Source organism: Dreissena polymorpha, chromosome 16 (genome assembly GCF_020536995.1).
Source record: "Dreissena polymorpha isolate Duluth1 chromosome 16, UMN_Dpol_1.0, whole genome shotgun sequence".
Lineage (NCBI taxonomy): Eukaryota > Metazoa > Mollusca > Bivalvia > Myida > Dreissenidae > Dreissena > Dreissena polymorpha.
The window spans coordinates 43,157,459-43,179,696 of NC_068370.1; the positions used below are offsets into that span (position 1 = coordinate 43,157,459).

The 22,238-nt window shown below is 36.5% G+C and overlaps 1 protein-coding gene and 1 long non-coding RNA gene across 2 annotated transcripts in view; one reads left to right on the plus strand and one right to left on the minus strand.

Annotated features, from left to right (window-relative positions):
- LOC127862036 (guanine nucleotide exchange factor C9orf72-like) overlaps positions 1–5,667 on the minus strand; it is a 42,264-nt gene extending 36,597 nt beyond the window's left edge. The window contains exons 1-2 of the mRNA XM_052400968.1: positions 5,113–5,667; positions 4,679–4,780 (exon numbers count right to left, since the gene is read on the minus strand). Of these exons, the coding sequence (XP_052256928.1) occupies positions 4,679–4,780; positions 5,113–5,652 (642 nt within the window). The 5' untranslated portion in view covers positions 5,653–5,667. The remainder of the gene's footprint in view (positions 1–4,678; positions 4,781–5,112) is intronic.
- LOC127862065 (uncharacterized) overlaps positions 1–22,238 on the plus strand; it is a 486,885-nt gene that overhangs the window by 179,585 nt on the left and 285,062 nt on the right. The window lies entirely within an intron of this gene.

A 22,238-nucleotide genomic window follows, 5' to 3' on the forward strand; every position in this document is an offset into this window, starting at 1 on the left:
GCATCATTATGCAATCTCAAAACACGCTATTTACCAACCTTATTCAAGTTTGTGTTATATCCATATGTCATTAATTGGTATAACACAAAACATTATTCCATGCGAGTATTTTCAAATGCGTATAATTAAATTTTTAATCCGAAAAACATGGCCGAGTTTTATTGTTCAAGAAAGCATGCACAAATTAGACCCATGTACAAAATTACGTCATTCATTTCTCATGAAAAGCATGCACAGCATGGGGTTTAATAGTAGAGCATTGTTACTAACTGATCTATATTGTATACTGTATCTAACGCACACAGATTGGTGAGATAGGTCAGTATTGCCTTGAGACATTTACTGTTATAATTGTGTACACCTTCATGTGTGCACTGGTGCGTTTCGGCAGTTCAAAGCAAATTCAATAGAGAATTGTAACACCCGAAATGACCTGTCATGTTTGACAATGGGTCTTTTGTTTATCGCAGTACACAGGTGTTAATGTGATGTACAATGTAAGCAAACAATCTGGTTAAAACTGGATTATGACTGTTGGATTAAAGTTGGTGAAAAAAAGGGAAAAATACTTGCTTGAAACGGATTTTAATGCATCATATTCTCAGATAAAAACATTTTATTTAAGGATTATGCTCGTCAGATTTTTGGGAGCCATAGCCGATTCGCGATATATTGGACAGCGCGATATAACGGACCGTGATATATTGGAGTTGCAGTGTATTGGGAAAAATTTTCCAACCAAGTTTCATGAAGATCGGAAAATAAATGTGGCCTTTAGAGTGTTAACAAGATTTTACTATTGCCATATAAGGAAAAATGCCCCGCCCCCTGGCAGCCATGTTTTTCAACCAACCGGCATCATTTTAAAACTCGGCCAAGATATTATCGGGATGAATCTTCTGACCAAGTTTCAAGAAGATCGGACAGTAAATGTGGCCTCTAGAGTGTTAACAAGATTTTACTATAGCCATATAAGGAAAAATGCCCCGCCCCTTGGAAACCATTTATTTCAAGCAAACATAATTATTTTCGAAATTATCTAAGATATTATTGAGACAAATCTTCTGACCAAATTTCATGAAGATTGGACAATAAATGTGGCCTCTAGAGTAACAAGGTTTTACTATAGCCATATATAGCCATATTAGGAAAAATGCCCCGCCCCTGGTGGCAATGTTTTTATAGCAACCAAAACCATTTTCTAACTCATCCAATTTATCATTGGGACAAATCTTCTGACCAAGTTTCATGATGATTGGAAAATAAATGTGACCTCTAGAGTTTTAACAAGGTTTTACTATAGCCATATAAGGAAAATAGCCCCGCCCCCATGGTGGCCAGGTTTTTCAACCAACCGTCATCATTTTTGAACTTGTCCAAGATATTATTGGGATGAATCTTCTGACCGTGTTTCATGAAGAACGGACTATAAATGTGTCCTCTAGAGTGTTAACAAGATTTTACAATAGTCTTATATAGCTATATTAGGAAAAATGCCCCGCCCCTTGGCGGCCATGTTTTTCAAGCAAACGTAACCATTTTCGAACTCATCCAAGATATCATTAAGAAAAATCTTCTGACCATATTACATCAAGATTGGACAATAAATGTGGCCTCTAGAGTGTTAACAAGGTTTTACTATAGCCACATAAGGAAAAATGCCCCGCCCCCTGGCGGCCATATTTTTGCAACCAACCGGCATCATTTTTGAAATCTTCTGAACAAGTTTCATGAAGATTGGACAATAAATGTGGCCTCTAGAGTGTTATCAAGATTTTACTATAGCCATACATGTATATAGCCATATAAGGAAAAATACCCTGCTCCTTGGCAGCCATGTTTTTCAAGCAAACGTAACCATTTCCGAACTCATTCAAGATATCATTGAGACCAATCTTCTGACCAAATTTCATGAAGATCCGACAATAAATGTGGCCTCTAGAGAGTTAACAAGGCAAATGTTGACGCCGCACATCGGACAAGGCACGACGGACAAAAAACGATCACAAAAGCTCACCATGAGCACGTTGTGCTCATGTGAGCTAAAAATTAAAGAATATCAATTTACGGAAACATGAAAGGCCCCTTTTAAAGAATACTAGTATATATAAGTACTTGCTACAAACGAAAAGCAACTTAAATTAATAAATGCAAATTTACATGATAAAAATAAGTTTGTAAAGTTTCATCAACCCAGGTGTTAAATTGTGTTGATGCATTCATCACAAAAATCCTGTTTTAGGGGGGGGGGGGGGGGATAAAAACTGAAATAGCTGTACTTCCAAGATCAAATAAAAATCTTTTTCTTTAAAAACAACAGAATTTTGCTGACTTTAAAACAACAACTGGGAATCAATTGCTAAAACAGCTATGCATTGTGCTTTACTAGATTTAAGGATACTGGTATGATCCATTCAGCCCAGGCTGAAACTTTCTTAAAAAGTGCAAAACAAGCAAGCAAGAAGTCGCCTTTAATATCAAATCTCAATAGCTTTCATTTCTGTCTGTTCTTAACAAAATTTAATATATAGAAAGCAATTTTTATTCTGATTAAATCTGCATTTATATTTTGTTATAAATCATACATTTATCCCAAATATATCTCAACAGACAACCAGAAAAGCAAATTCGGGATACAAGATATAATATTAAATCAAATGATTAACAATTGTGACTGGACAGCTGTTAAATAATACAAGTTAATGAATTTTTGTAGTTGATACTTCTTGTTTATGTAATTGTTACTGAATGCGTTACTAGAATAAAAGTCAGGAGTAAATTTCACAACTCTAATTTAACAAAAAATTCTTCGACAAACAACCAAAGGTAACAAGACTATTGCCAAGCAATGTATGTCCCCTACCGGCTCCACCATTGTCAGAAGTTTTTATTTTTTTATTTGTTGCCATAGCAACCAAAATTATTGACTTAGGAACAAGATGAGAAGACGTGCATAATCTCTATATTGCCATCTGACCATTTTTAAGTTTCATGAAAAAATATGAAGATCTTTTAAAATTATCGCAGGATCCAGAAAAGTGTGACAGACAGACTCACAGACAGACGCACAGAGCGCAAACCATAAGTCCCCTCCGGTGAAACCGGTTGGGGACAATAATGTTCACCAGTTGATTTATAATTTTGTTACATTTAACTCCTCTGGCTACATTTCTTTTTGAGTTAAGCCCAAGTCTAACTATTGCCAGTAGAGCCCTGGTCCATCCCAGTTTGCTTACACCGGTCGACCGGCGAGAACCAGGATGATTAGTAGAAATTTTTTAATGTGGTCACACTTTTTCCCGGTGCCACCCTGGTTGAAGCCAGTCAACAACCCAGCAGAGTTCCAGTCAACCCCAGACTAGCTACAGTTTATACCGGTGAAGCCCTGGTTGTTGCCTGTAATGCCCCGATGCAGTGAAAGCTGACAGCGTCCTGGCAGAGCTAACTAATATTAATATTAGCAACTAATACCTCAACTTCGCAGGTACTCAATGGGACTATACCGGCTTCAGATGCCGGCAGAGCTATGGCAATGCCCCAGTTTAACCTCGGTGGCAACCTGGCAAAGCGCCAATTTACCGATGTACTGTTGCTATTCAGGGACTCTGCCGGCATTCACCAGGGCTCCACCTGGGCACCACCGGCGACAACCAGGGCGTTGCGCACCACCGGCGACAACCAGGGCGTTGCCGTAGCTCTGCCGGGGTCTATATGGGCCCTGGTGGAGCTATGGTGCCGTCCCGGTTGTTCCTGGTGCTGTCCAGGTTGTTCCCAGTGCATCATCGGTCGTTGCCAGTCCTTCCCGGAGATATTATACATTTCAATTAATTCCCGGCGGAGTCCCGGTTGTCCCCGGCTCATCCCAGTCATCCCCCGGTTCATCCCAGTAGAGCCCTGGTTCATTCCGGATCACGCACCGGGGCTCCACCAGCATCATAGTGAGACTGGGCCTTTACATGCAAAAAACAAATCTGACAGAGCTTCTAATGGACAGACAACTGCATCTAAAAACAGACCGTTGAGACGGACGAGGGCAAATCTTTATGGCCCTCAATCTTTAAAGCAGGGGCATAAAAAAGATTGGACATAAATGACATGTTTCAAAAGACCAGAACCATCAAGATGTCATTGAATCACATGTTCTGATCAATTTTCATGAAGATTGGACCATACATCTGGTCTCTAGAGTGTTAACAAGGTTTTACTATAGCCAGGTAAGGAAAAATGCCCCACTCCCTGCTGGTCATGTTTTTCAACCAACTGGAACCATTTTCAGACCCTTCCAAGATATCATTGGGACATATCTTCTGACCAAGTTTCATGATGATCGGAAAATAAATGTGGCCTCTAGAGTGTTAACAAGGTTTCACTATAGCCATTTAAGGAAAAATGCCCGCTCCCTGGGGGCCATGTTTTTCAACCAACTGGAATCATTTTCAAAGTCGTCCAAGATATCATTGGGACAAATCTTCTGACTAAGTTTCATGAAGATAGGACAATAAATGTGGCATCTAGAGTGTTAACAAAGTTTTACTATAGCCATATATAAAGCCATATTGTTGGACCCCATGCACTATCAATTAGTCTATTTTAATGATGTAAGCTATTATTATGAATTGTTTAGTTCTTACCTTAATTTCTACATGTATTATACATAATAACACAAAATTGGATTTACCGCAATATTTGTTGCCAAAGAAGTATTGTGAAGAAGTGACAGGGTTCGAACGCAATCAGACAGGTATTTCTTGAAAACATCAACCGACACATCAAATGGATTCTGCAAGACACATGCAGTAAACAAAATTAATATTCAAACACTTTGACTTAAATTTGCATAATTGTACTTTAATAAAGAATTGTATACTTTTCCTTATAATGAATGCATACAACCTTTATACTAGTAACAAACTAGTTTAGTTATAACTTATTTGATATATCTAATTAGCTCAATATTAAGATTTTAAAAATATATTTCTTTCAATTTTGCCTGACAAACTTAAGCAATATTGAACCAATGTTATGTATATTGTATTCTCGGAATTCACTCAGGACAATTCAAATAGCATATTACATAAATTTCTTACAAACATTTATTAAAACAAATCCTACCTTGTCAAGTATGACCCTCAGTTTTCTCGTTAATCGCTGGAAACAGCTCAGCAAAGTTTCATGAATTCCAAGGTAGAATTCCAGCTCTGTGTTTGGTATTACTACATACAGAGAATGCACGGACATACCGTGTGTTCCTTTGGCAGAGAACACAAATGCTGGAACAACTACTCCTTTATGCGGCAAATTATAAAACTTGAAGTCAATGTCGCACTTGTACGGATCTCTGCAAATTTCACAGCTAAGAACTTGGCTGGTTATATGAGACAAGAGGTCCGATGGTAGCGGGTTGTCTCTGTTGGCGTTCCACACATGGCGTGTTCGAGGGCCAAGAATGTTGTCCCAAAAGGACAGCACGACTCCTCTAAATGGGCACGTGGCTGGATTCACCTGGTCGAGGCCTGATTTTGTGAACTTTGAACTCGGGCTAGAGGGGGTTATGGCATTAAAGGTGACGTCTGATAAGTCCGTATTCACTGACAATACCCCCAGATCAGCAGATTCACGCTTCAGTAATAGACTGGTTTTTTCTTTGGACATTGTTTGTGTGTGGAAAAAAAAGAAACTAGGTGCACACAAAAAACTGTCCTAAATTCCTAACTCCTTAGATACAGTTTGATATATATGCTTTAATTCACTTTAATAATTGTATATTTCCTTGGAGTCCCTTTCCATGATCTGCAAGCAACCACAAATGTTTGACAAATATGTTCACTGCAAGTTTTTAACATATTCACATACAGTGATGTATTTATCTAAACACTAAAAAAAACAGTTTTCAATAAATTGTGAGTGTACTCCTCTATAGCTAACCAAGTTAATTCTGAAATGGTAACAACTCACTGCATTTCAATGATTTCATGAACTATTTCTTTCTTTTATACCAAATGCAACACTCACTGAATGTCATTTAATGTTTGGATTTCAGCAAAATATCACACTCTTTGCAGTCTTCAGTTATGAGTCTAATATAAGTAGATACCTGCCCTGATTACAACTAGATATCACAAATAGTTCCTTCACATAAACATAATTAAGCAAACCTACTGAAAAATAATAATATGTAACAAGATCTTTAGTAAATATGTCTTTCACATAACCATAATCCCCTGAAGTGTTTAAAAGTCAACAACTTGCAGCTCAGTGCCCAAATAACAATAAAGCATCACAAGAAGTCTACCGGTCTTTATAGCGACAGGCTGCAGCTAAATGCCCAAATGGTCCAGTAAGTCTTGAAATCAACAGCTTGTAGCTTTATGCCTGAATAGCACTAAGGCATCAGAGGAAGTTCTTGAAGTTTCTATTGGATAGCACTAAAGCATGAGAGGAAGTTCTTGAAGTTTCTATTGGATAGCACTAAAGCATCAGAGGAAGTTCTTGAAGTCTTTCTTGGATAGCACTAAGGCATCAGAGGAAGTTCTTGAAGTCTCTCTTAGATAGCACTAAAGCATCAGAGGAAGTTCTTGAAGTTTCTCGTGGATAGCACTAAGGCATCAGAGGAAGTTCTTGAAGTCTCTTTTGGAATGGATTGTCTGCACGACGTAGTCGGCCAGCACCATGTTCACCATGACGAAACTGAAGGCGAGTATTGTGAGGGAGGTCATCATGCTCCAGGGAGGGGACGATGAGTGGGCCAGGCACATCAGGAACAGCAGGCAGCTGAAATATATGAGCCGCGATACGAGAAAACTTGGCTTAATGCATGTGTGGGTTTTTTTTGGCCCGATTTTATAGCCGAAATTCGGCTATGTTTCCAATCCCAAAAAGTATACTTTTTTCCCAAAATGTGGCAAAAAATTTCCCAATTTCCCCTCCCCCCCCAAAAAATTTTTTTTTTTTTTTTTTTTTTTTTTAGAAAGAAGTCTTGTGTGTATTTTATCTCAATTTTAATTCAATTACATCTAACAAAGTATTATATGATTTTTTTCTTTTAATTTGAATGATTATAAAGAGTTATATCAAATTTAGTATTTCCCTAATCAGTGGACTTTTCGTGTGGAAAAAAAGGCTAATGAATTTATTTTCCCAATTTCATGAAAATGCCGATAAAATTCCAAATTCCAAAGCCATGGGCTATCTTCCCAAAAAGTGGAAAAAAAACCCTGTTTTTTTTACTTTCAAGGAAGTCCCTCCTTACCGGCAATCAAGTTTAGACGGAAAGTGTTGTCCCTGATTAGCCTGTGCGGACTGCACAGGCTAATCTGGGACGATACTTTACGCACATGCATTATGCCCAGTTTTCTCAGAACAATGATCAGATGAAATAAAGGAGACAAGAGTGACAAACCTTTCGCCCATTCTCAGTTTATAGAGGACGATAAATGAACAAGGTACATCAGAAACAGTAGGCAGCTGTTATACAAGACAGGGATCATATTTTCCCGCAACATCAATCGGTCCGGATATAAATGGGGAAAAGTATCCGAAAATGTGTATCCGAAATCATGACAAATGATTTTAAAATATATACCATTGATTTTGCCATTCATGTAGGTGGTATAATAAATGTACAAGTAAAATTCCCTTATGCATTTTTTTTAAACGGAACGAGTTTTCTCAACTAGTTTTATCATTTGGTATTTCATTGTTGTTTCGTGTGCAGTTTTATCAGACTTTTTTCAGCGTTGTCAATATTATTAATCTGTGTAAGTCTCATGTACCGATGTTTTAAATTGTTGTCGACTCGATAATATCTTACCAACATGCACTGAACCAAACAAATGTCTGTGCGTAGGTTTGCTACTGACAACAACAAACCAAATAATAAAGAAATAATTTGTTGTCAAATAACCCACGTCCGATAGTTTGGATGCATAACGATTTAATCACGAGAGCAAAGCATTTGAAACCACGCATCTAATTTTCCGGTCATGAGTTATTCAACAACAAAGTATAAAGTATACGAATTATATTGATTCTAACACGGTTTTACTAAAGATTTATTCAATGTATATTTATTTTTGTGTGTACTATTTTATGTGAAGTTCCGCTCATAAAAATGACTTTCTGCTGTTCCGTCGATCAGATCCGCGACTTTCATTACCGGATTATTACGCTGATGGAAAATGAATCCGCATGTTTTGTTAAGTTACAGCACGTGTATTCAGACGCTCTTTTCGGATGCGTCTTTAATCTGCTGTTCACAAGTTTTTGATTCTTGGTCTGACGTGCAATAAACCAGTCCTGACCGGTTTAGAGACTGCAGCGAACGGTTTATCACATCTAATCGAGATAAGAATGTCATTAGGGTGTGTTAGCATGTACACTGTGTAATCGATTTCATGACATGGGAATTTTAATAGCAAACAGAATCAGACCGACTGTTTGGGATTTTCAATCGGTCTTTCATGACCCCAATCGGTCTAGGACCGACAAAACCGAAAAAAATATGATCCCTGATACAAGAAATATACAAACATGGGTTACAAATATTCCACCAATCACGGTTCAGACAGGACAACAAGTTGGCTAGGTATCATATATATAGAATATCATAAATAGGAAGCAGCTAAAATATTGGAAATGAAGGAGACATGGACTACAAACCTCCCGCCCTTCATGGTTTTGAGGGGATAACAAGAGAGCAAGGCACATCATAAACAGGAGGCAGCTGAAATGCTAACAAATATAGAAGACACAGGTGACAATTTTCAACCCATATTAGTTCCGAGTTAACAAAAAGCAGACAAGAGTTGAAGACACATCAAAAACCAGAGAAAGTGAAAATACAGGCAATAGAAAAGACAAGAATGACAAACCTTCAATTCTTCACTTTACAGTTCATGATAAATGGGCCAAGATGGCAGCTGAATACAGTAATACATGACAATCTGTCCTTATTGAAGTTTCATTTTTATAAAACAACATTTAACATGTCTGGTAACTTACTCATTAGGCCTGTAACAGCACAACAGCACTCACCTTAACACAATTAGGGAGAAGAAAATGTAGTTGACGAAGATAAGAATGAATGCCTCCCTGTTGAGAACTAGCGTCGTCCAGTCAGCCCTCATTTATCCCTGCTGTTAGGGGGCCAGCAACTTACAACCAGTCACCTGTTGTCATGCAGATATCATAATGAAGACTTATCTGTAGTGGACAACTGATTTCGTTAGTTTAATTCATTTTTTACACATAATAACAGTAATCCCAGTTAGCAGTTTAACCCAGGAAGCAGAATACTATTTATACAGGTATTATTAAATATGACAAAAACAATACTAAGTTTTCAAACACAAATCTGAACAAGTCAATTTATTGGTCATAATCGCATAAGCTTGATAAGCACTTAGAATATTCATTTGATAATGTTTCACCAGTTAAGCTTTTTGTCAATATAAAATAAAGATATTGAGGTACTTAAAAATTCTTAAATGGATGAACAATCAAAACTGTTTATGAGAGTTGTCCTTAATGAAAAATGTGTACACTTAAGTTATTAAGAGTATTAGCACTCTGCCATTCACCAAATTTGACCAAAGCTACAAATGTGCAAATCTGTCTAAAACAATTTATATTTGCCTACAACAGTTTCTTCATAAATGTTTTTATAAAACAGCAAAATGAGAGATTACTTATGCACTTCAGTAAATTTGGCTATAGACAATTCTGAGCTACGATGAGCCTTAAAGTCATCTTGGCTCCATATTAAGTTTTAAATCTACTTGTCCGTCACACCAATGCCCTCAAATGTCACTTTTCCAGACCAAAAAGTTACTTGGTCTGATCTTTAAATGTAACTGCACATACCAAACAAGTTTCCCATAGTTTCACAACACACGTGTCTCGCTCTGGGAAAACAGAGCTTAATGCATGTGGGTACTATTAATCATGTGGAAAAATGTTATTTATATAAAAACAAGACTTTTGCCAAGACTATGTCCCCTACCAGCTCCACCATTGTCAGAAAAAAAAAATTGTTTATTTTTGTTGCCATAGCAACCAGAATTTTTGACGTAGGAACAAAATGAAAAGTTTCATGAAAAAATATTCAAAACTTTTTAAGTTATCGCAGGATCCGGAAAAGTGTGACAGACAGACTGACAGACGCACAGAGCGCAAACCATAAGTCCCCTCCGGTAAAACCAGTAGGGGACAATAAAGCTTATTACGACTTATGATGTTACTTATTGTTATTTATTTACAGCTCAAAGTTTTTGGACGTAAAGGCAAAAAGTTAAACCATGTTAATTTTTGTATGTCTATTGTATGTCTATGAAATTGAATTCAATCAACCAATACATTTTAACAAACACAATACCTGTTACCATTGACATTTAATTGTCTCTTTTTGGAAAACTGTTTAAAACAAAATCTTGATAAAAACTGTAATCTTACAGAAAATGGTAGTTTTGAAAGGGCGATTCGATCTATCTTACGTAGGTTCTGGAGATAAACGAAGTATCTTGATTGGAAGATTTAGACAAGAGATCTATCTTGCAGAGGATTCCGAAGCTAGTTGATGCATATTTTCAAATTAAGAATACTAAAGATATATTTATGCTCTTTTTGAGTTTATTTATGCTAGAAAACAGTTTATGTGGCTCATATTACCAATTATTTAAGTGCCGCCTGGATTCCAGCTGGGGAGCTAACATGAAAAAAAACTTCACCGGTTGCAACTCATAGCAACCCGGAGGGTCAATAGCTAGGACTAGTGGGAGTTGGATTATTGCAACTAAATGTTAAAATAGGGCTACGTGGCTTGAGTTGACAACCATAATCCCACATGATTTTGAAAGATTAATTGATATTACAAAGACATAAGTTTTTCATCCGTTTTTGCTAGCGTCGCTCATGTGGCTATTGAAACCCGCTTTCATCCGAAATATTCATGTCCGAATCAAATACAGGTCTGATATACGTCATTTTATATACACACGCCGATATGTCGTGATTACAATGTTCTAATTGAAATCAGAAAAATTATTAACTTACACAAATAACTTACTTTTTACATAAAATTAGTAGATGTTTGGTTGCAAATCGAGCATTTCTGGTTTAATTTAGTTTTCGACCAAATCTCCAAGCAGAGTTGTCGTTCCATGCTCTCACGTGAGTGTAATGTAACCGTTGGGCAGATATTGTTTTCGACTTTTATCAGGGGCCTAGCTCGCTACTTCTATATTAAAGGGATCTTTCCACGGTTTGGTAAATTGACAAAATGGAAAAAAGATGTTTCAGATTCGCAAATTTTCGTGTTAAATATGATATTTGTGAGGAAACAGTATTACTGAACATTTACCATAGTCCAATATAGCCATTATATGTATCTTTTGACGATTTGAAAACCTTAAAATTATAAAGTGTTGCAACGCGAAACGATTGAATAATTTGGAGAGTTCTGTTGTTGTCGTTTAAATTTACAAAACTACGAAGATTGCTTATATAAAGTATAAAATACTTCTGTTCTGTATGTCTGGCGGAATAGCCGAGAGGGCTAATGCGTTTTTACTTCAGACTTACTCCAGGACTCCGGGGTCACTGGTTCGAGCCCTGGTAACGGCTACTTTTTTTCCCTTTTTTTAAATTTTATTCTTGATTTTTTTTACTGGAGTTTTTAAGAGCCAATGTTTAAATTTATCAATATAAAGCATTTAATGACAAACTTCAAAATATGCCAAAATCTGTGAAAAGGCCCCTTTAACATTCCAATGCGGCTCTTCAGAAGACCTATACATGCAGTGGTTTAAAAAAACATATTAGATAATACAACTTAAAATAACACCTTTTTCATTTCAATTTTAATCGATAAGAGGTACGCGGACTGTTTTCGACAACTTTGTCCGTCAATTACTCCTACGAACAGATTTTCTGAACTGCACCCGCATTAACCACCAAATTAACAAAGATTCCACATTGTGCTGTTTACTATAAGTGCCCCTACCACGATTAAGCGACTGAACACTTCCTCCCCCCAAGGATGCAGGGACCGCACACAATTGAGGGAAAATGTATTTCCGAACCTTTCAGATTGCAGAAGCTGCACGCGCAAGAGGAGGCTCTGAAGAAGACCACCCGTTACATCTGGATCTGGATGAGTTAGTCGTAGAAACCATTTCTAGCTTTTACTGGACATAGTGGAGTACGCGATTTTACACTATTGATGTTTTAATAAACTGTCTTTGAAGATATTATATTGTTTAAGAGTTCACAATACCATCACTTAGTTTGATGCGGTGAGTAAATGTTTTTTCAAAGTTTCACCGTAACACATCAAGATCATGATCAAGTGTGTTCCAATAAAGCACTATTTTAACAAAGAATGCATTTTTAAAGATGATAGTTTTTGCTGGAATTGTTTCGAATCACTTGGAATTATTGTTCACTAGGTTACACACTTTGTTTTGATGGATTTAACGGTAGTCCTCGTATTGCTTAGCCCTTATGATACTTAATTTAAGTGGCTTAAGGTAGCGTTCAATTGAAATGGCCGGTACGTGCCCTTTCACCACCTTGTACAAGAGCGTCAACGTGTGGACACGTCGCCTATCGTCGCATCCGATCTCCAAACGTGGCGGCGATTGCGAAGAAGATTGTCCGATTCTTTGAGCTTATTTAAATATGCAAACATATACTCATGAATAACATATTTAACAACAATGCTTAACATTGTATCATGTTCCTGTCTTTTTCAACGTTTATACCCCAGTAGTCAAGTGGCAAATGCGCCATTACTAGCACATGACACATAAAAAACGCCGAACTTGTCATTTGTGAACACATTGTGATTAAACATGTTTCATTTTTTAGCTTATAACTATTATGACTGTAAAGATTTTTCGTACGAAATTATTTTAATAGCTTATGTATCGGTACATATACAAGTCGCTTATGTTCGCTCATGCTGGGAATGTTTAACGGGATATTCTAACGGGACCATTAATCGGAAGTGTATGACTGAAGCACAAAGACTTCTATACAGGTTCTATTGAGAGAACCACTGCGATGATATTGAACTCATTGAATCATTGTGCGTTCACTAATTATATGGAGCGTGTCGCTACGCTAAATTTCTTTGAGTCTGAAAATGAATAAAACCTTATAGTGAGTTTTTCCATTGTAAACTATTTAAACTCATATCAACGACAACTTAAGTCGTCATTTTATCAGTGCAGTAAGTTTTCATTCCCTTAAAGGGATCTTTTCACGGTTTGGTAAATTGACCAGTCGCCAACTCCGCCCACATTTTGTCGATCAGCCAATCAGATATCGATTTTTCACACACCCCTCAGCAACGCTTATCTGGCCGCCATTTTGTCCGACAAACAAAGCGTGTTGTACATATGGAATGGACGTAATTTTTAAGAGTTTACACAGATTTTATATCAAATGCATGATCATTACTGTTCGATCATTATTCAAAATTGTAGGTGCTATACATACTTAAAGCGGGTATATACGATTTTAATATGTGCTAAATTGTAAAATATTGATACAAATATGTTATAATAACACACAATTTGCAAGAAAAATGATACATTTAAGATGAATTTCATAAAATACAGCAAATACAAATTAGCGCCCCGAGCCGATTGTGACGAAGATAATTCGTAATTATTTTCCTACAATAACCGATGCATTCGTCTTTTTTGTAAGTGTTCATGTGTCGTATGAATCGATATCGCTGCAGGAATTTCAAATGAACCGTTAAACTAAATTTAGATTCACATCGTACATGCATGATATACATGCTGGCGAATTCGGCTGTACAGCCTTTTTCGATTTGAGAATTAAATATCTGGCTTATTTAGCATTTTTCGACACATGTTCTTCTTAACTTTTATTTTAGTTTATATTGAAATATATGTATAATCAGTTTTTTACACATTTTATATTTATTACTAAATATTTGACAAGATCGTATATACCCGCTTTAATAAAAGGTTATTATTTTATCTTTATTTCTTGAACATATGAACGAGTAATGAGAAAACAAACACAATAAATAGTTTAACCACACCAGGTGTGTGTTCTATAAAACGTGTTATACCGTTTGATGCACAATATTATTAAGCAGTTTGGGCAACATAATAATTGCCACACGTGCTTATTAATCTCAGCGTAATTGTCGATGATTAATAAATAACAGTATGTTGCGTGGATCTCAGAATGAAGGAACATTAAGGCATTGTTAGGTACTGTACACAAGAAAAGAAAAATATTTAATTACTTAAATGATTTCCAATTATATATTTATTTTCTGTGGATCATAAAAAAGGGAAATCATTATAAATTGTTAACTTAAATATTGTTTTAACTAAAGTAAAAACAACAAAAAGGTGATTTCAACGCGGCTTAGCCAGCTTAAAGCGACTTCAAGTATAAAATGTACGGCTTATAATACAACAACAACATTTCTAATACAACATATATTGAAACGGGGAGAAATGTGAAAATTGCAATTAACATATGAGGGCCATCTTGTTATAAATAAGCAAATGCATAATATGCTAAATGTATTCAATTCGAAAGTTCGTGAACGGCACCGTAATACCAACATTTCAATTTTTGATAGTGAAATGTAACAGGTTCGCATTAAACATAAATGAAATAAAATGCATATTAGACTATCTGTTAATGAAACCACGAAATTAGGCCTGTATTAAATTATGGTTACAATCAAAATTTAATTTATATCCAAATAAAAAAATCGGTGTCCTTTTAAAAATAACACAATAAAACAAAGATCTAAACATTTTAATAAACAAAAAACCCATCATGATATGAATATTTCATTTGCATTTAATAAAAATATTTTCAAAATTATATATGAATAGCCACCGGGTTCACAGTCAGACGGTTGAATACAAGTTCGAAATCAATATGAAATAAATGCTCATTTTTACAACGGATTTTTCATCACCTCCCTATGTAATATGTATAAGAAACGTTTCTGATAGTCAGTCTGCCGTTAACTCATTTATTTTGATTACGCCATTTCTCTCTAAAGTTTTTATGATTGTATTAACGTTTTACAGAGCAGTTTAGGTTAGTGTGCGGCTTTAATAATTTGTTATATAGAAAAGAGCATAATACATCATTACAAATATAGAATTTCCCTCACGTAATCCGCTATAATTGCGATCTGCTTGTCGGAGTTTTCTAATCACTAGACCACGTGACTATGTGGGCGGAGCGATCGATAATTTAGCGACTGGTCAATTGACAAAATTGAAAAAAGTTGTTTCAGATTCGCAAATTTTCGGTTAAGTTATGATATTTGTGAGGAAACAGTATTACTGAACATTTGCCATGGTCTTATATAGCCATCATATGCATCTTTTGACGATTTAAAAAACTAAAAATTATAATTTGGAGAGTTCTGATGTTGTCGTTTACATTTGTGAAACTACGAAGATTGCTTATATAAAGTATAAAATACGCATCTTATGTATGCTTGGCAGGATAGCTCAGTTGGCTAATGCGTTTTTATTTCAGGATTCCGGGGGTCACTGGTTCGAGCCTGCTGTGGGCTACTTTTTTCCTTTTTTAAATTTTATTTTTGATTTTTTACTGGAGCTTTTAAATTTAAATTTTTACATTTATCAATATAAAGCATTTAATGAAAAACTTCAAAACATGCCAAAATCTGTGAAAAGGCCCCTTTAAGTTGCATTTAGAGCTGTCGCCACACTTGTCTTTATATATCATAACTGAACGATTATTACTTTTGAAGGCTGGAGTAGTAATTTCACATATTAGAGAAATAGTTACACAGTTTGCATGTGTAGGCTTTCGAATATTAATAACAGATTTAGCGCATTTTTGCCGGATACAACAATTGCCCATGAACATTAATAATACGACGATTGGCGTACGTGTATTCATTTGCCCTCTTGTTGCAAGTAGGACATATGGGTAAAAGTGGCAGCTTTCCAGGAGGAGCCAAGTCTTCAGCTGGAGAAGCGAACAGTGGGACTTACAACAACTCTCGGCACCGACTTTCTCTTGTTGAGAAACAGTTGAAAGAGTCAAAAACATATTATAATAGCACACAAATTACATACAAAATGTTGCCTTCATTGTGATTCCAACTTGAGATCTTCATATTCAAATTCTAACGCTATATAATACTGGACAGTGGGCGCTTTAAAAAATAACGTCTTATTTTAATGCGTTGTACGTAATAAACGTCTTTTTCCAATTATCGATGAAAAATGTTACAAACGCTTTATCATTTTACTGATTTTATAGAATTATCTTCCACAAGAACCACATTTGCTCACATATTTTAAGAGCTCCTGCCATTTGTTTATTTTTCTATATAAATTTACAAATTCTGCATATCTTGAAATCTGAAAAGGATATAAAATTGAAACTTAATAAATAGTTACGAATCATGGATGGTATGTTCAGTGGACAAGACTCAGAACTTTTGCTTCCTTAACCTTAGAGTACATTACTGTATGAATTCATATTTTGTCGAGAGCTTATTTGTTTAAGTATAAGATAATCAATTTGATATGAAATTATATTTCATTAAGTTGATGTGAATTGCACAAGGCCCATAACTCTTGTTTCCATATTTTACAGATATTTCCCTTAATGAGTTTTTTATGCATACATTTTGTATAGAGCATATCTTATAAAACTATAAGACGCATCAACCTGGAAGTCGGTAGATCTCAATGTGGAGAAGTGCAATACACAATAACTACTACATGTACTTCTGCTTGCCCTCTGAATGTTTACACTTACAGCAACAACAAGCATATAGCATTCATAAGAAGTTTAATACAAGATAAGTATTGATGTAAAGCATCAAAGGGCGTCGGGAATTTCAGTGTAAAAGGCACTCAATGAAGTTACATGGAACGAATTTTGTTTACTGTAAATATTTATATATTGGCCAATTATTTTAAACAAAATAGAAAAAGATACTGGTATTACTAATATCTATGATGTTGTGTTATAACCCCCAATTAAATAACCGTTATCTATGGTTTTGTGTTGTAACTTCAAATATTTCATAGTTCATTTTATTTACATTGGTTTCCTTTTTTTACTGGCATCAGTGTGCAGTTTTCATTAATGGAACAGAACTGTGTAGGTTTTTAAAAAATCTGCTTCATCTTGTAAGCGTAATTTCATATTTTTCTCAACTTCAAGGGGAGATGATTCTGAACTTATTCTAACGTTGCTCATTATAATCGGGGTTGAGTACTCATTGATATGAAAACACTGTAAAAGTTTTAATGTGTTTACGACCAAAGTTTTTTGTCGTAATATAATACCGGTAGTAGTGGTCAAATAAATTCTTGTAATGAGTAACGAAACAGGTGCTTAGATGAGAGAGTTATCATGTCTAATATTGCTTTCCTTGTTCGCAGTGTGAACTGTTAAATGACGCACCTTTGATGCCTCGCATCAATGGCGCTGTTATTAAAAATATATTATACACTAGCGCGTGACAATTTGTATAAGTTGAAAATAGCCTAGCTCATACACTAAGGGTTTGCCTAATTACCGTCATTATGTCAGTAGTGTGTCCCCGCACTTTAGCCTATTTAAATCACTAGAATCTAGACGGTCGCACCTGGTGAACGGTAACCACTGTCGTCACAATTAAATCTTCACAGATTTCTAGTTGGTAATAGTTCACATTGAATAAAAATTAGTACAAAACAATAATTGATTAAAACCGTACATTAAAAAACACGATTTGAACTGAACATCTTCAAATGGTTTGTTATAAAGGCACGCCCAAGGATGCTAGATATGCCAGGAAATCGCCTAATATAATAGAAGTATTTTTATGGCACTCTGTCCCACATATCAAAACAGTACCGCGTAAATATTTACATAAACACTACTCAAACTCCTCTTAATGGTCTTCCGAAAAAAACTTCCGATTCGGGGTTATTAACGCCTTTAGAAGACACTCTAGCTTTTATTTAAAATTCTTAGCCAACTTTGGCATATTATTCTATAAACTATTATTCTATTATTCAAACACAAACGCAACATGTTCTTTAAGTCTGCGAAAATATTAATGCAGATCATAGCGCATTTCTAAATTATGTTATCTCAGATTTTTTTTATATAAATATTTACATGATTCTACAAAAACAAATTAAATAAAATTTCATCAAATCATCTAACTCCGAATAGTTAAACTGTTTTTTTTTCAACAAATGTTTATCAGTGTATTGGGCTTAGTGGTAACTCAAACAATATGGTCACGTCGTGCCATTCATTCTGCCCCCCTTCGAAGACGAGGGGTTATATTGTTTTGCTGGGTGACGGTCGGTCAGTCTGAGACCAGTTCCTTTCCCATGTGCATTGGCCTTTGCCAGTAGATAACCCCTGTTGAAATTGGGGTCACTAGGTCAGAGGTCACGGTCAATGTGACATTCAGAGTGAACTTCGTTTCCGATCAATATAACTTGTGAACGGAGGTACCGATTGGCTTGATACTTCCCACGTGCGTTGGTATTAAACAGTAGATGGCCCTTATTGAAATTGGGGCCACAAGATCAACGTTAAGGTTACTGTCACACTAAGTGTGAACTCGTTTCCGATCAATTACTCGTGAACTGATTCACCGATTGGCTTGATGCTTCCCATGTGCTTTGACCTTGGGCAGAAGATGACCTCTACTAAAGTAGGGGGCATTAGGTCAAAGGTCAAGGTAACTGTCTCAATAAGTGTGTCCGATTCCGACAAATAACTCGTCAATGAATTGACCGATTGGCTTGATACTTTACATTGGACAGTATATGAGCCCCATTGAAATTGGGGTCACTAGTTCAAAGGTCAATGTCACTGTGACATTAAGTTTTTAATTGGTTTCCGTTTGGTATGTCATCAAATGATTGAGTGATGGGCCTCATACTTTGCAGATGCATTGGTCTTGAACAGTAGATAACCCCACTGACATGTAGGTCAAAAATTAAAGTCACTGTGACATTGAATGTGCAAATCATGTCCGATTGATAACTTGTGAGCGGATTGACCGATCGGCCTGATTTTTCGGAGATACATTTGCCTCAAACAATTAAATATCCAGACTTTATCGTCCAACAACGATTAATCGATTGTATTAAATCATCGTGACATCACTAAAAAATACTTTTATATGCTCAACCCATTTACTTTAGAACGGCCCAAAAGATCCCAATCCTCTCACTCAGCCCAACAATAATCACTTACACGTTTATAAACATATTTGAAAACATAGAAAATTCAAAAACTCAAATAGATAAACTAAAACGTGATTAATGCTGGGGTCGCAGTCTTAAAACCGTCAATGCAAAAGGACATTAGGGGCTTAACACGATTGAAGGGATCCCAAAGCTCAATCTTAGACCAGAATAAATAACAAAACATTTAAGTGTACACAAACATTGACTTATACTAGTAGGTTATTTATTCAAATGAAATGGTATTCTTCGTCTTCTTCTTCTCGCTAAGTGCATGGCTCTTCTGAAGCATCGACGCACGGTAACTGTACAAGGTCGTTGTGAGGTTACAAAAACAAGTGCACCCCCCAAGATAAAAACTGTGTTTGTGGTCAAAAGCAGGGTGACCAGGCCTGCTTTGAAGCTATCCAAGGACTGGGCTGTGGTGACTGCTACAGGCAAATGATTCCAGAGGCGGATTGCTGCTAGGAAGGAGTGTCTATACAAGTCTGTTCGACAGAATGGGACCAGGAAGCATACATTTCTCACTCTCTGTACGGACACAGTAGTTGGATGGAGGTACAGGTTATCTGATATTTCAATCAGGCAGTTGATCATTCTCTGTACATCAGTATCAGTCGGGAGTCAGCTCGACGTGTCTCTTGGCATTGCCATTCTAGGGAGGCGATCATTTGGCTCGCGCTGCTTGCTGCCCTGCAATCTCCCTTGGCAAATCTGACAGCCCTTGGCTGTACTACCTCTAGCTGGGTTATGTTTGCCGAAGTATATGGATTCAATGCTGTCGATGTATACATCAGGATTGGACGTGCAAGAGCTTTGTAACATTTGGACCTTCACGTCGGTCTGGCAGTTGATGATGTTTCTTCTCAAGAAGGCAAGAGATTTGTTGGTTCTCTTGGAGACCGCATCAACACATCTGGTCCAAAGCAGTGTGACCCCTAAGTATTTCCTACTTGTGACGTTTGTGAGCAGATGGTTGTGAAGCTCATATGTCTTCTTGATTGGATTACGTTTTGTGGTGAAGTGGATAATCTCACATTTTGAAGGGATGAACTGCATTTGCGAATCTCTCTCCAACTGTTCTTATTTCCTCAGGTCCTCTTGCAGGATGTCTGGATCTTCAATCGTTTGGATCTTACGATTCAGTAGGCTGTCTTCTGCAACGAGGCGTATAGTGGATGCTACTCTTCCAGGTATGTCATTGATGTACAACAGAAATAGTCTGGGGCCTTACACATGCCTCTGTGACACTCACGGTGTGACAGGTGCATACGATGATGTGTGGCCTTCAACAAGGACTTCCTGTCATCTGTTGCTGAGGAAACTTATGATCCACTTCAGTAGGTCATTGTGGATCCATAGTGGTCCAGCTTTAGTGCGAGTCGCTTGTGGGTTAACTTGTCGAATGCTTTGCTTAAGTCTAGAAGTACAGCATCAATCTGATCACCATTGTCCAAGCTTGAGGCAATGTCTTGTATGGAAAGAACAAGCTGGCTTTCGCATGAACGTCTTTTTCTGGAGCCGTGCTGACTGACACTAAGTATGCCATGGTGCTCCAGGTACTTCATGACCTGGCTGTTTGCGATATTCTCCATGGTTTTACAGCAGACTGAGGTCAGGGATATTGGTCTGTTATTTGCAGGAGTCGTGCGATCGCCTTTCTTGAAGATTGAAGTGACCATAGCATGCTTCCAGTAATCAAGTACTCGTATTTGGCTGACTGAGGCTTGGAAAACTAGGGTCAGTGCAGAGACGATCTCACTGGCATATTCCTTCAGGAATGTTGATGGTAGTCCGTCCGGTCCTTGTGCTTTATAGGGGTTGAGGTCTTACAATAGTTTTCTGATTCTATTTGTGGTGATAGCGAAGGGTTTTTCCGCGGGATATTTAACTGAATCAATTGTTGGTGTGTGAAGCAGTCTTCTTCAGTGAAATGTGAGTTTAGAATCTCAGCTTTGCTCTTTGGGCCACTATGACCGACACAGTTGTTTTGAGGATTTGGACCCCGGTTTTCTAACTGGTGACGAGCAAAGACCTATAGATAACACAGATTGGAAACTCTCCTCGTCGCTATAGCGATATGCGATAATATCTAACGGCGGGCGCGGGTCACGTGACATTGATTTTGGAGATGCCGGTGTACCTGTAGATTCTTCCCTGTTCCAGCTACTGTCGGCCATTTTGTTATAAAGCAATCAATTATTCTTCGTAATTAGTCGTTAATATTTGTTGTGGTAGGGTATTCTGAGCATGATCTGGTAGTTTATATTATATTAATATTGTTATTAACAATCATAATGTGTTAATTAGTGTTTTTAGCGCTCGGTTGTCAGTTTGCAGAGCAACAAATGTCTGAAAGCGCAACGTTACGAACTTCGCGTAGTGAGCAAAGTCGGTCGCCGAAAAAAGACATATTGAATATTTTTCGTGTGAATAAAAATAAGTATTTATTTTCTGTGTTGATAATTCTTTAGGTTTTGGTAGTTGTTATTCTAATTAATTATTATTTATCGGAATTTGAAAGAGAACTCTGGATTCGTTCATTTTCGATAATTTTTGAAAAATTGAAAGGCCCGAAGCATTTTTTTTTAAACATCTTCATTTAGCATCACATATTGATAACGTAAGATTTTTATGCTAGGTGAGATGTTAATCTATGTATGATTTATAAAAAGTAGAGGAAAATGAGGTATTTTAAAGGATTTTGCCTTTGTACAATTTGTACTATTTTATACTGTTATTCCATTCAACCATTTTTCACACCTGTCGCCAAAGTGGTTTGTTTCTTTTTGACAAACTTTTCTAGTTCTCATCCCATATCGTTGAAGTAAGATTTTTATGCTAGGCAAGATGTTAATCTAAGTATAGATTTAAACAAACCAGAAGAAAATAATCAATTTAAAGTATTTGGCCTTATACAATGTTGGTACAATTTTAAGCTCTTTTCTTCTGTTGTACAAGATTGCTGTCAAACGTGTTTTT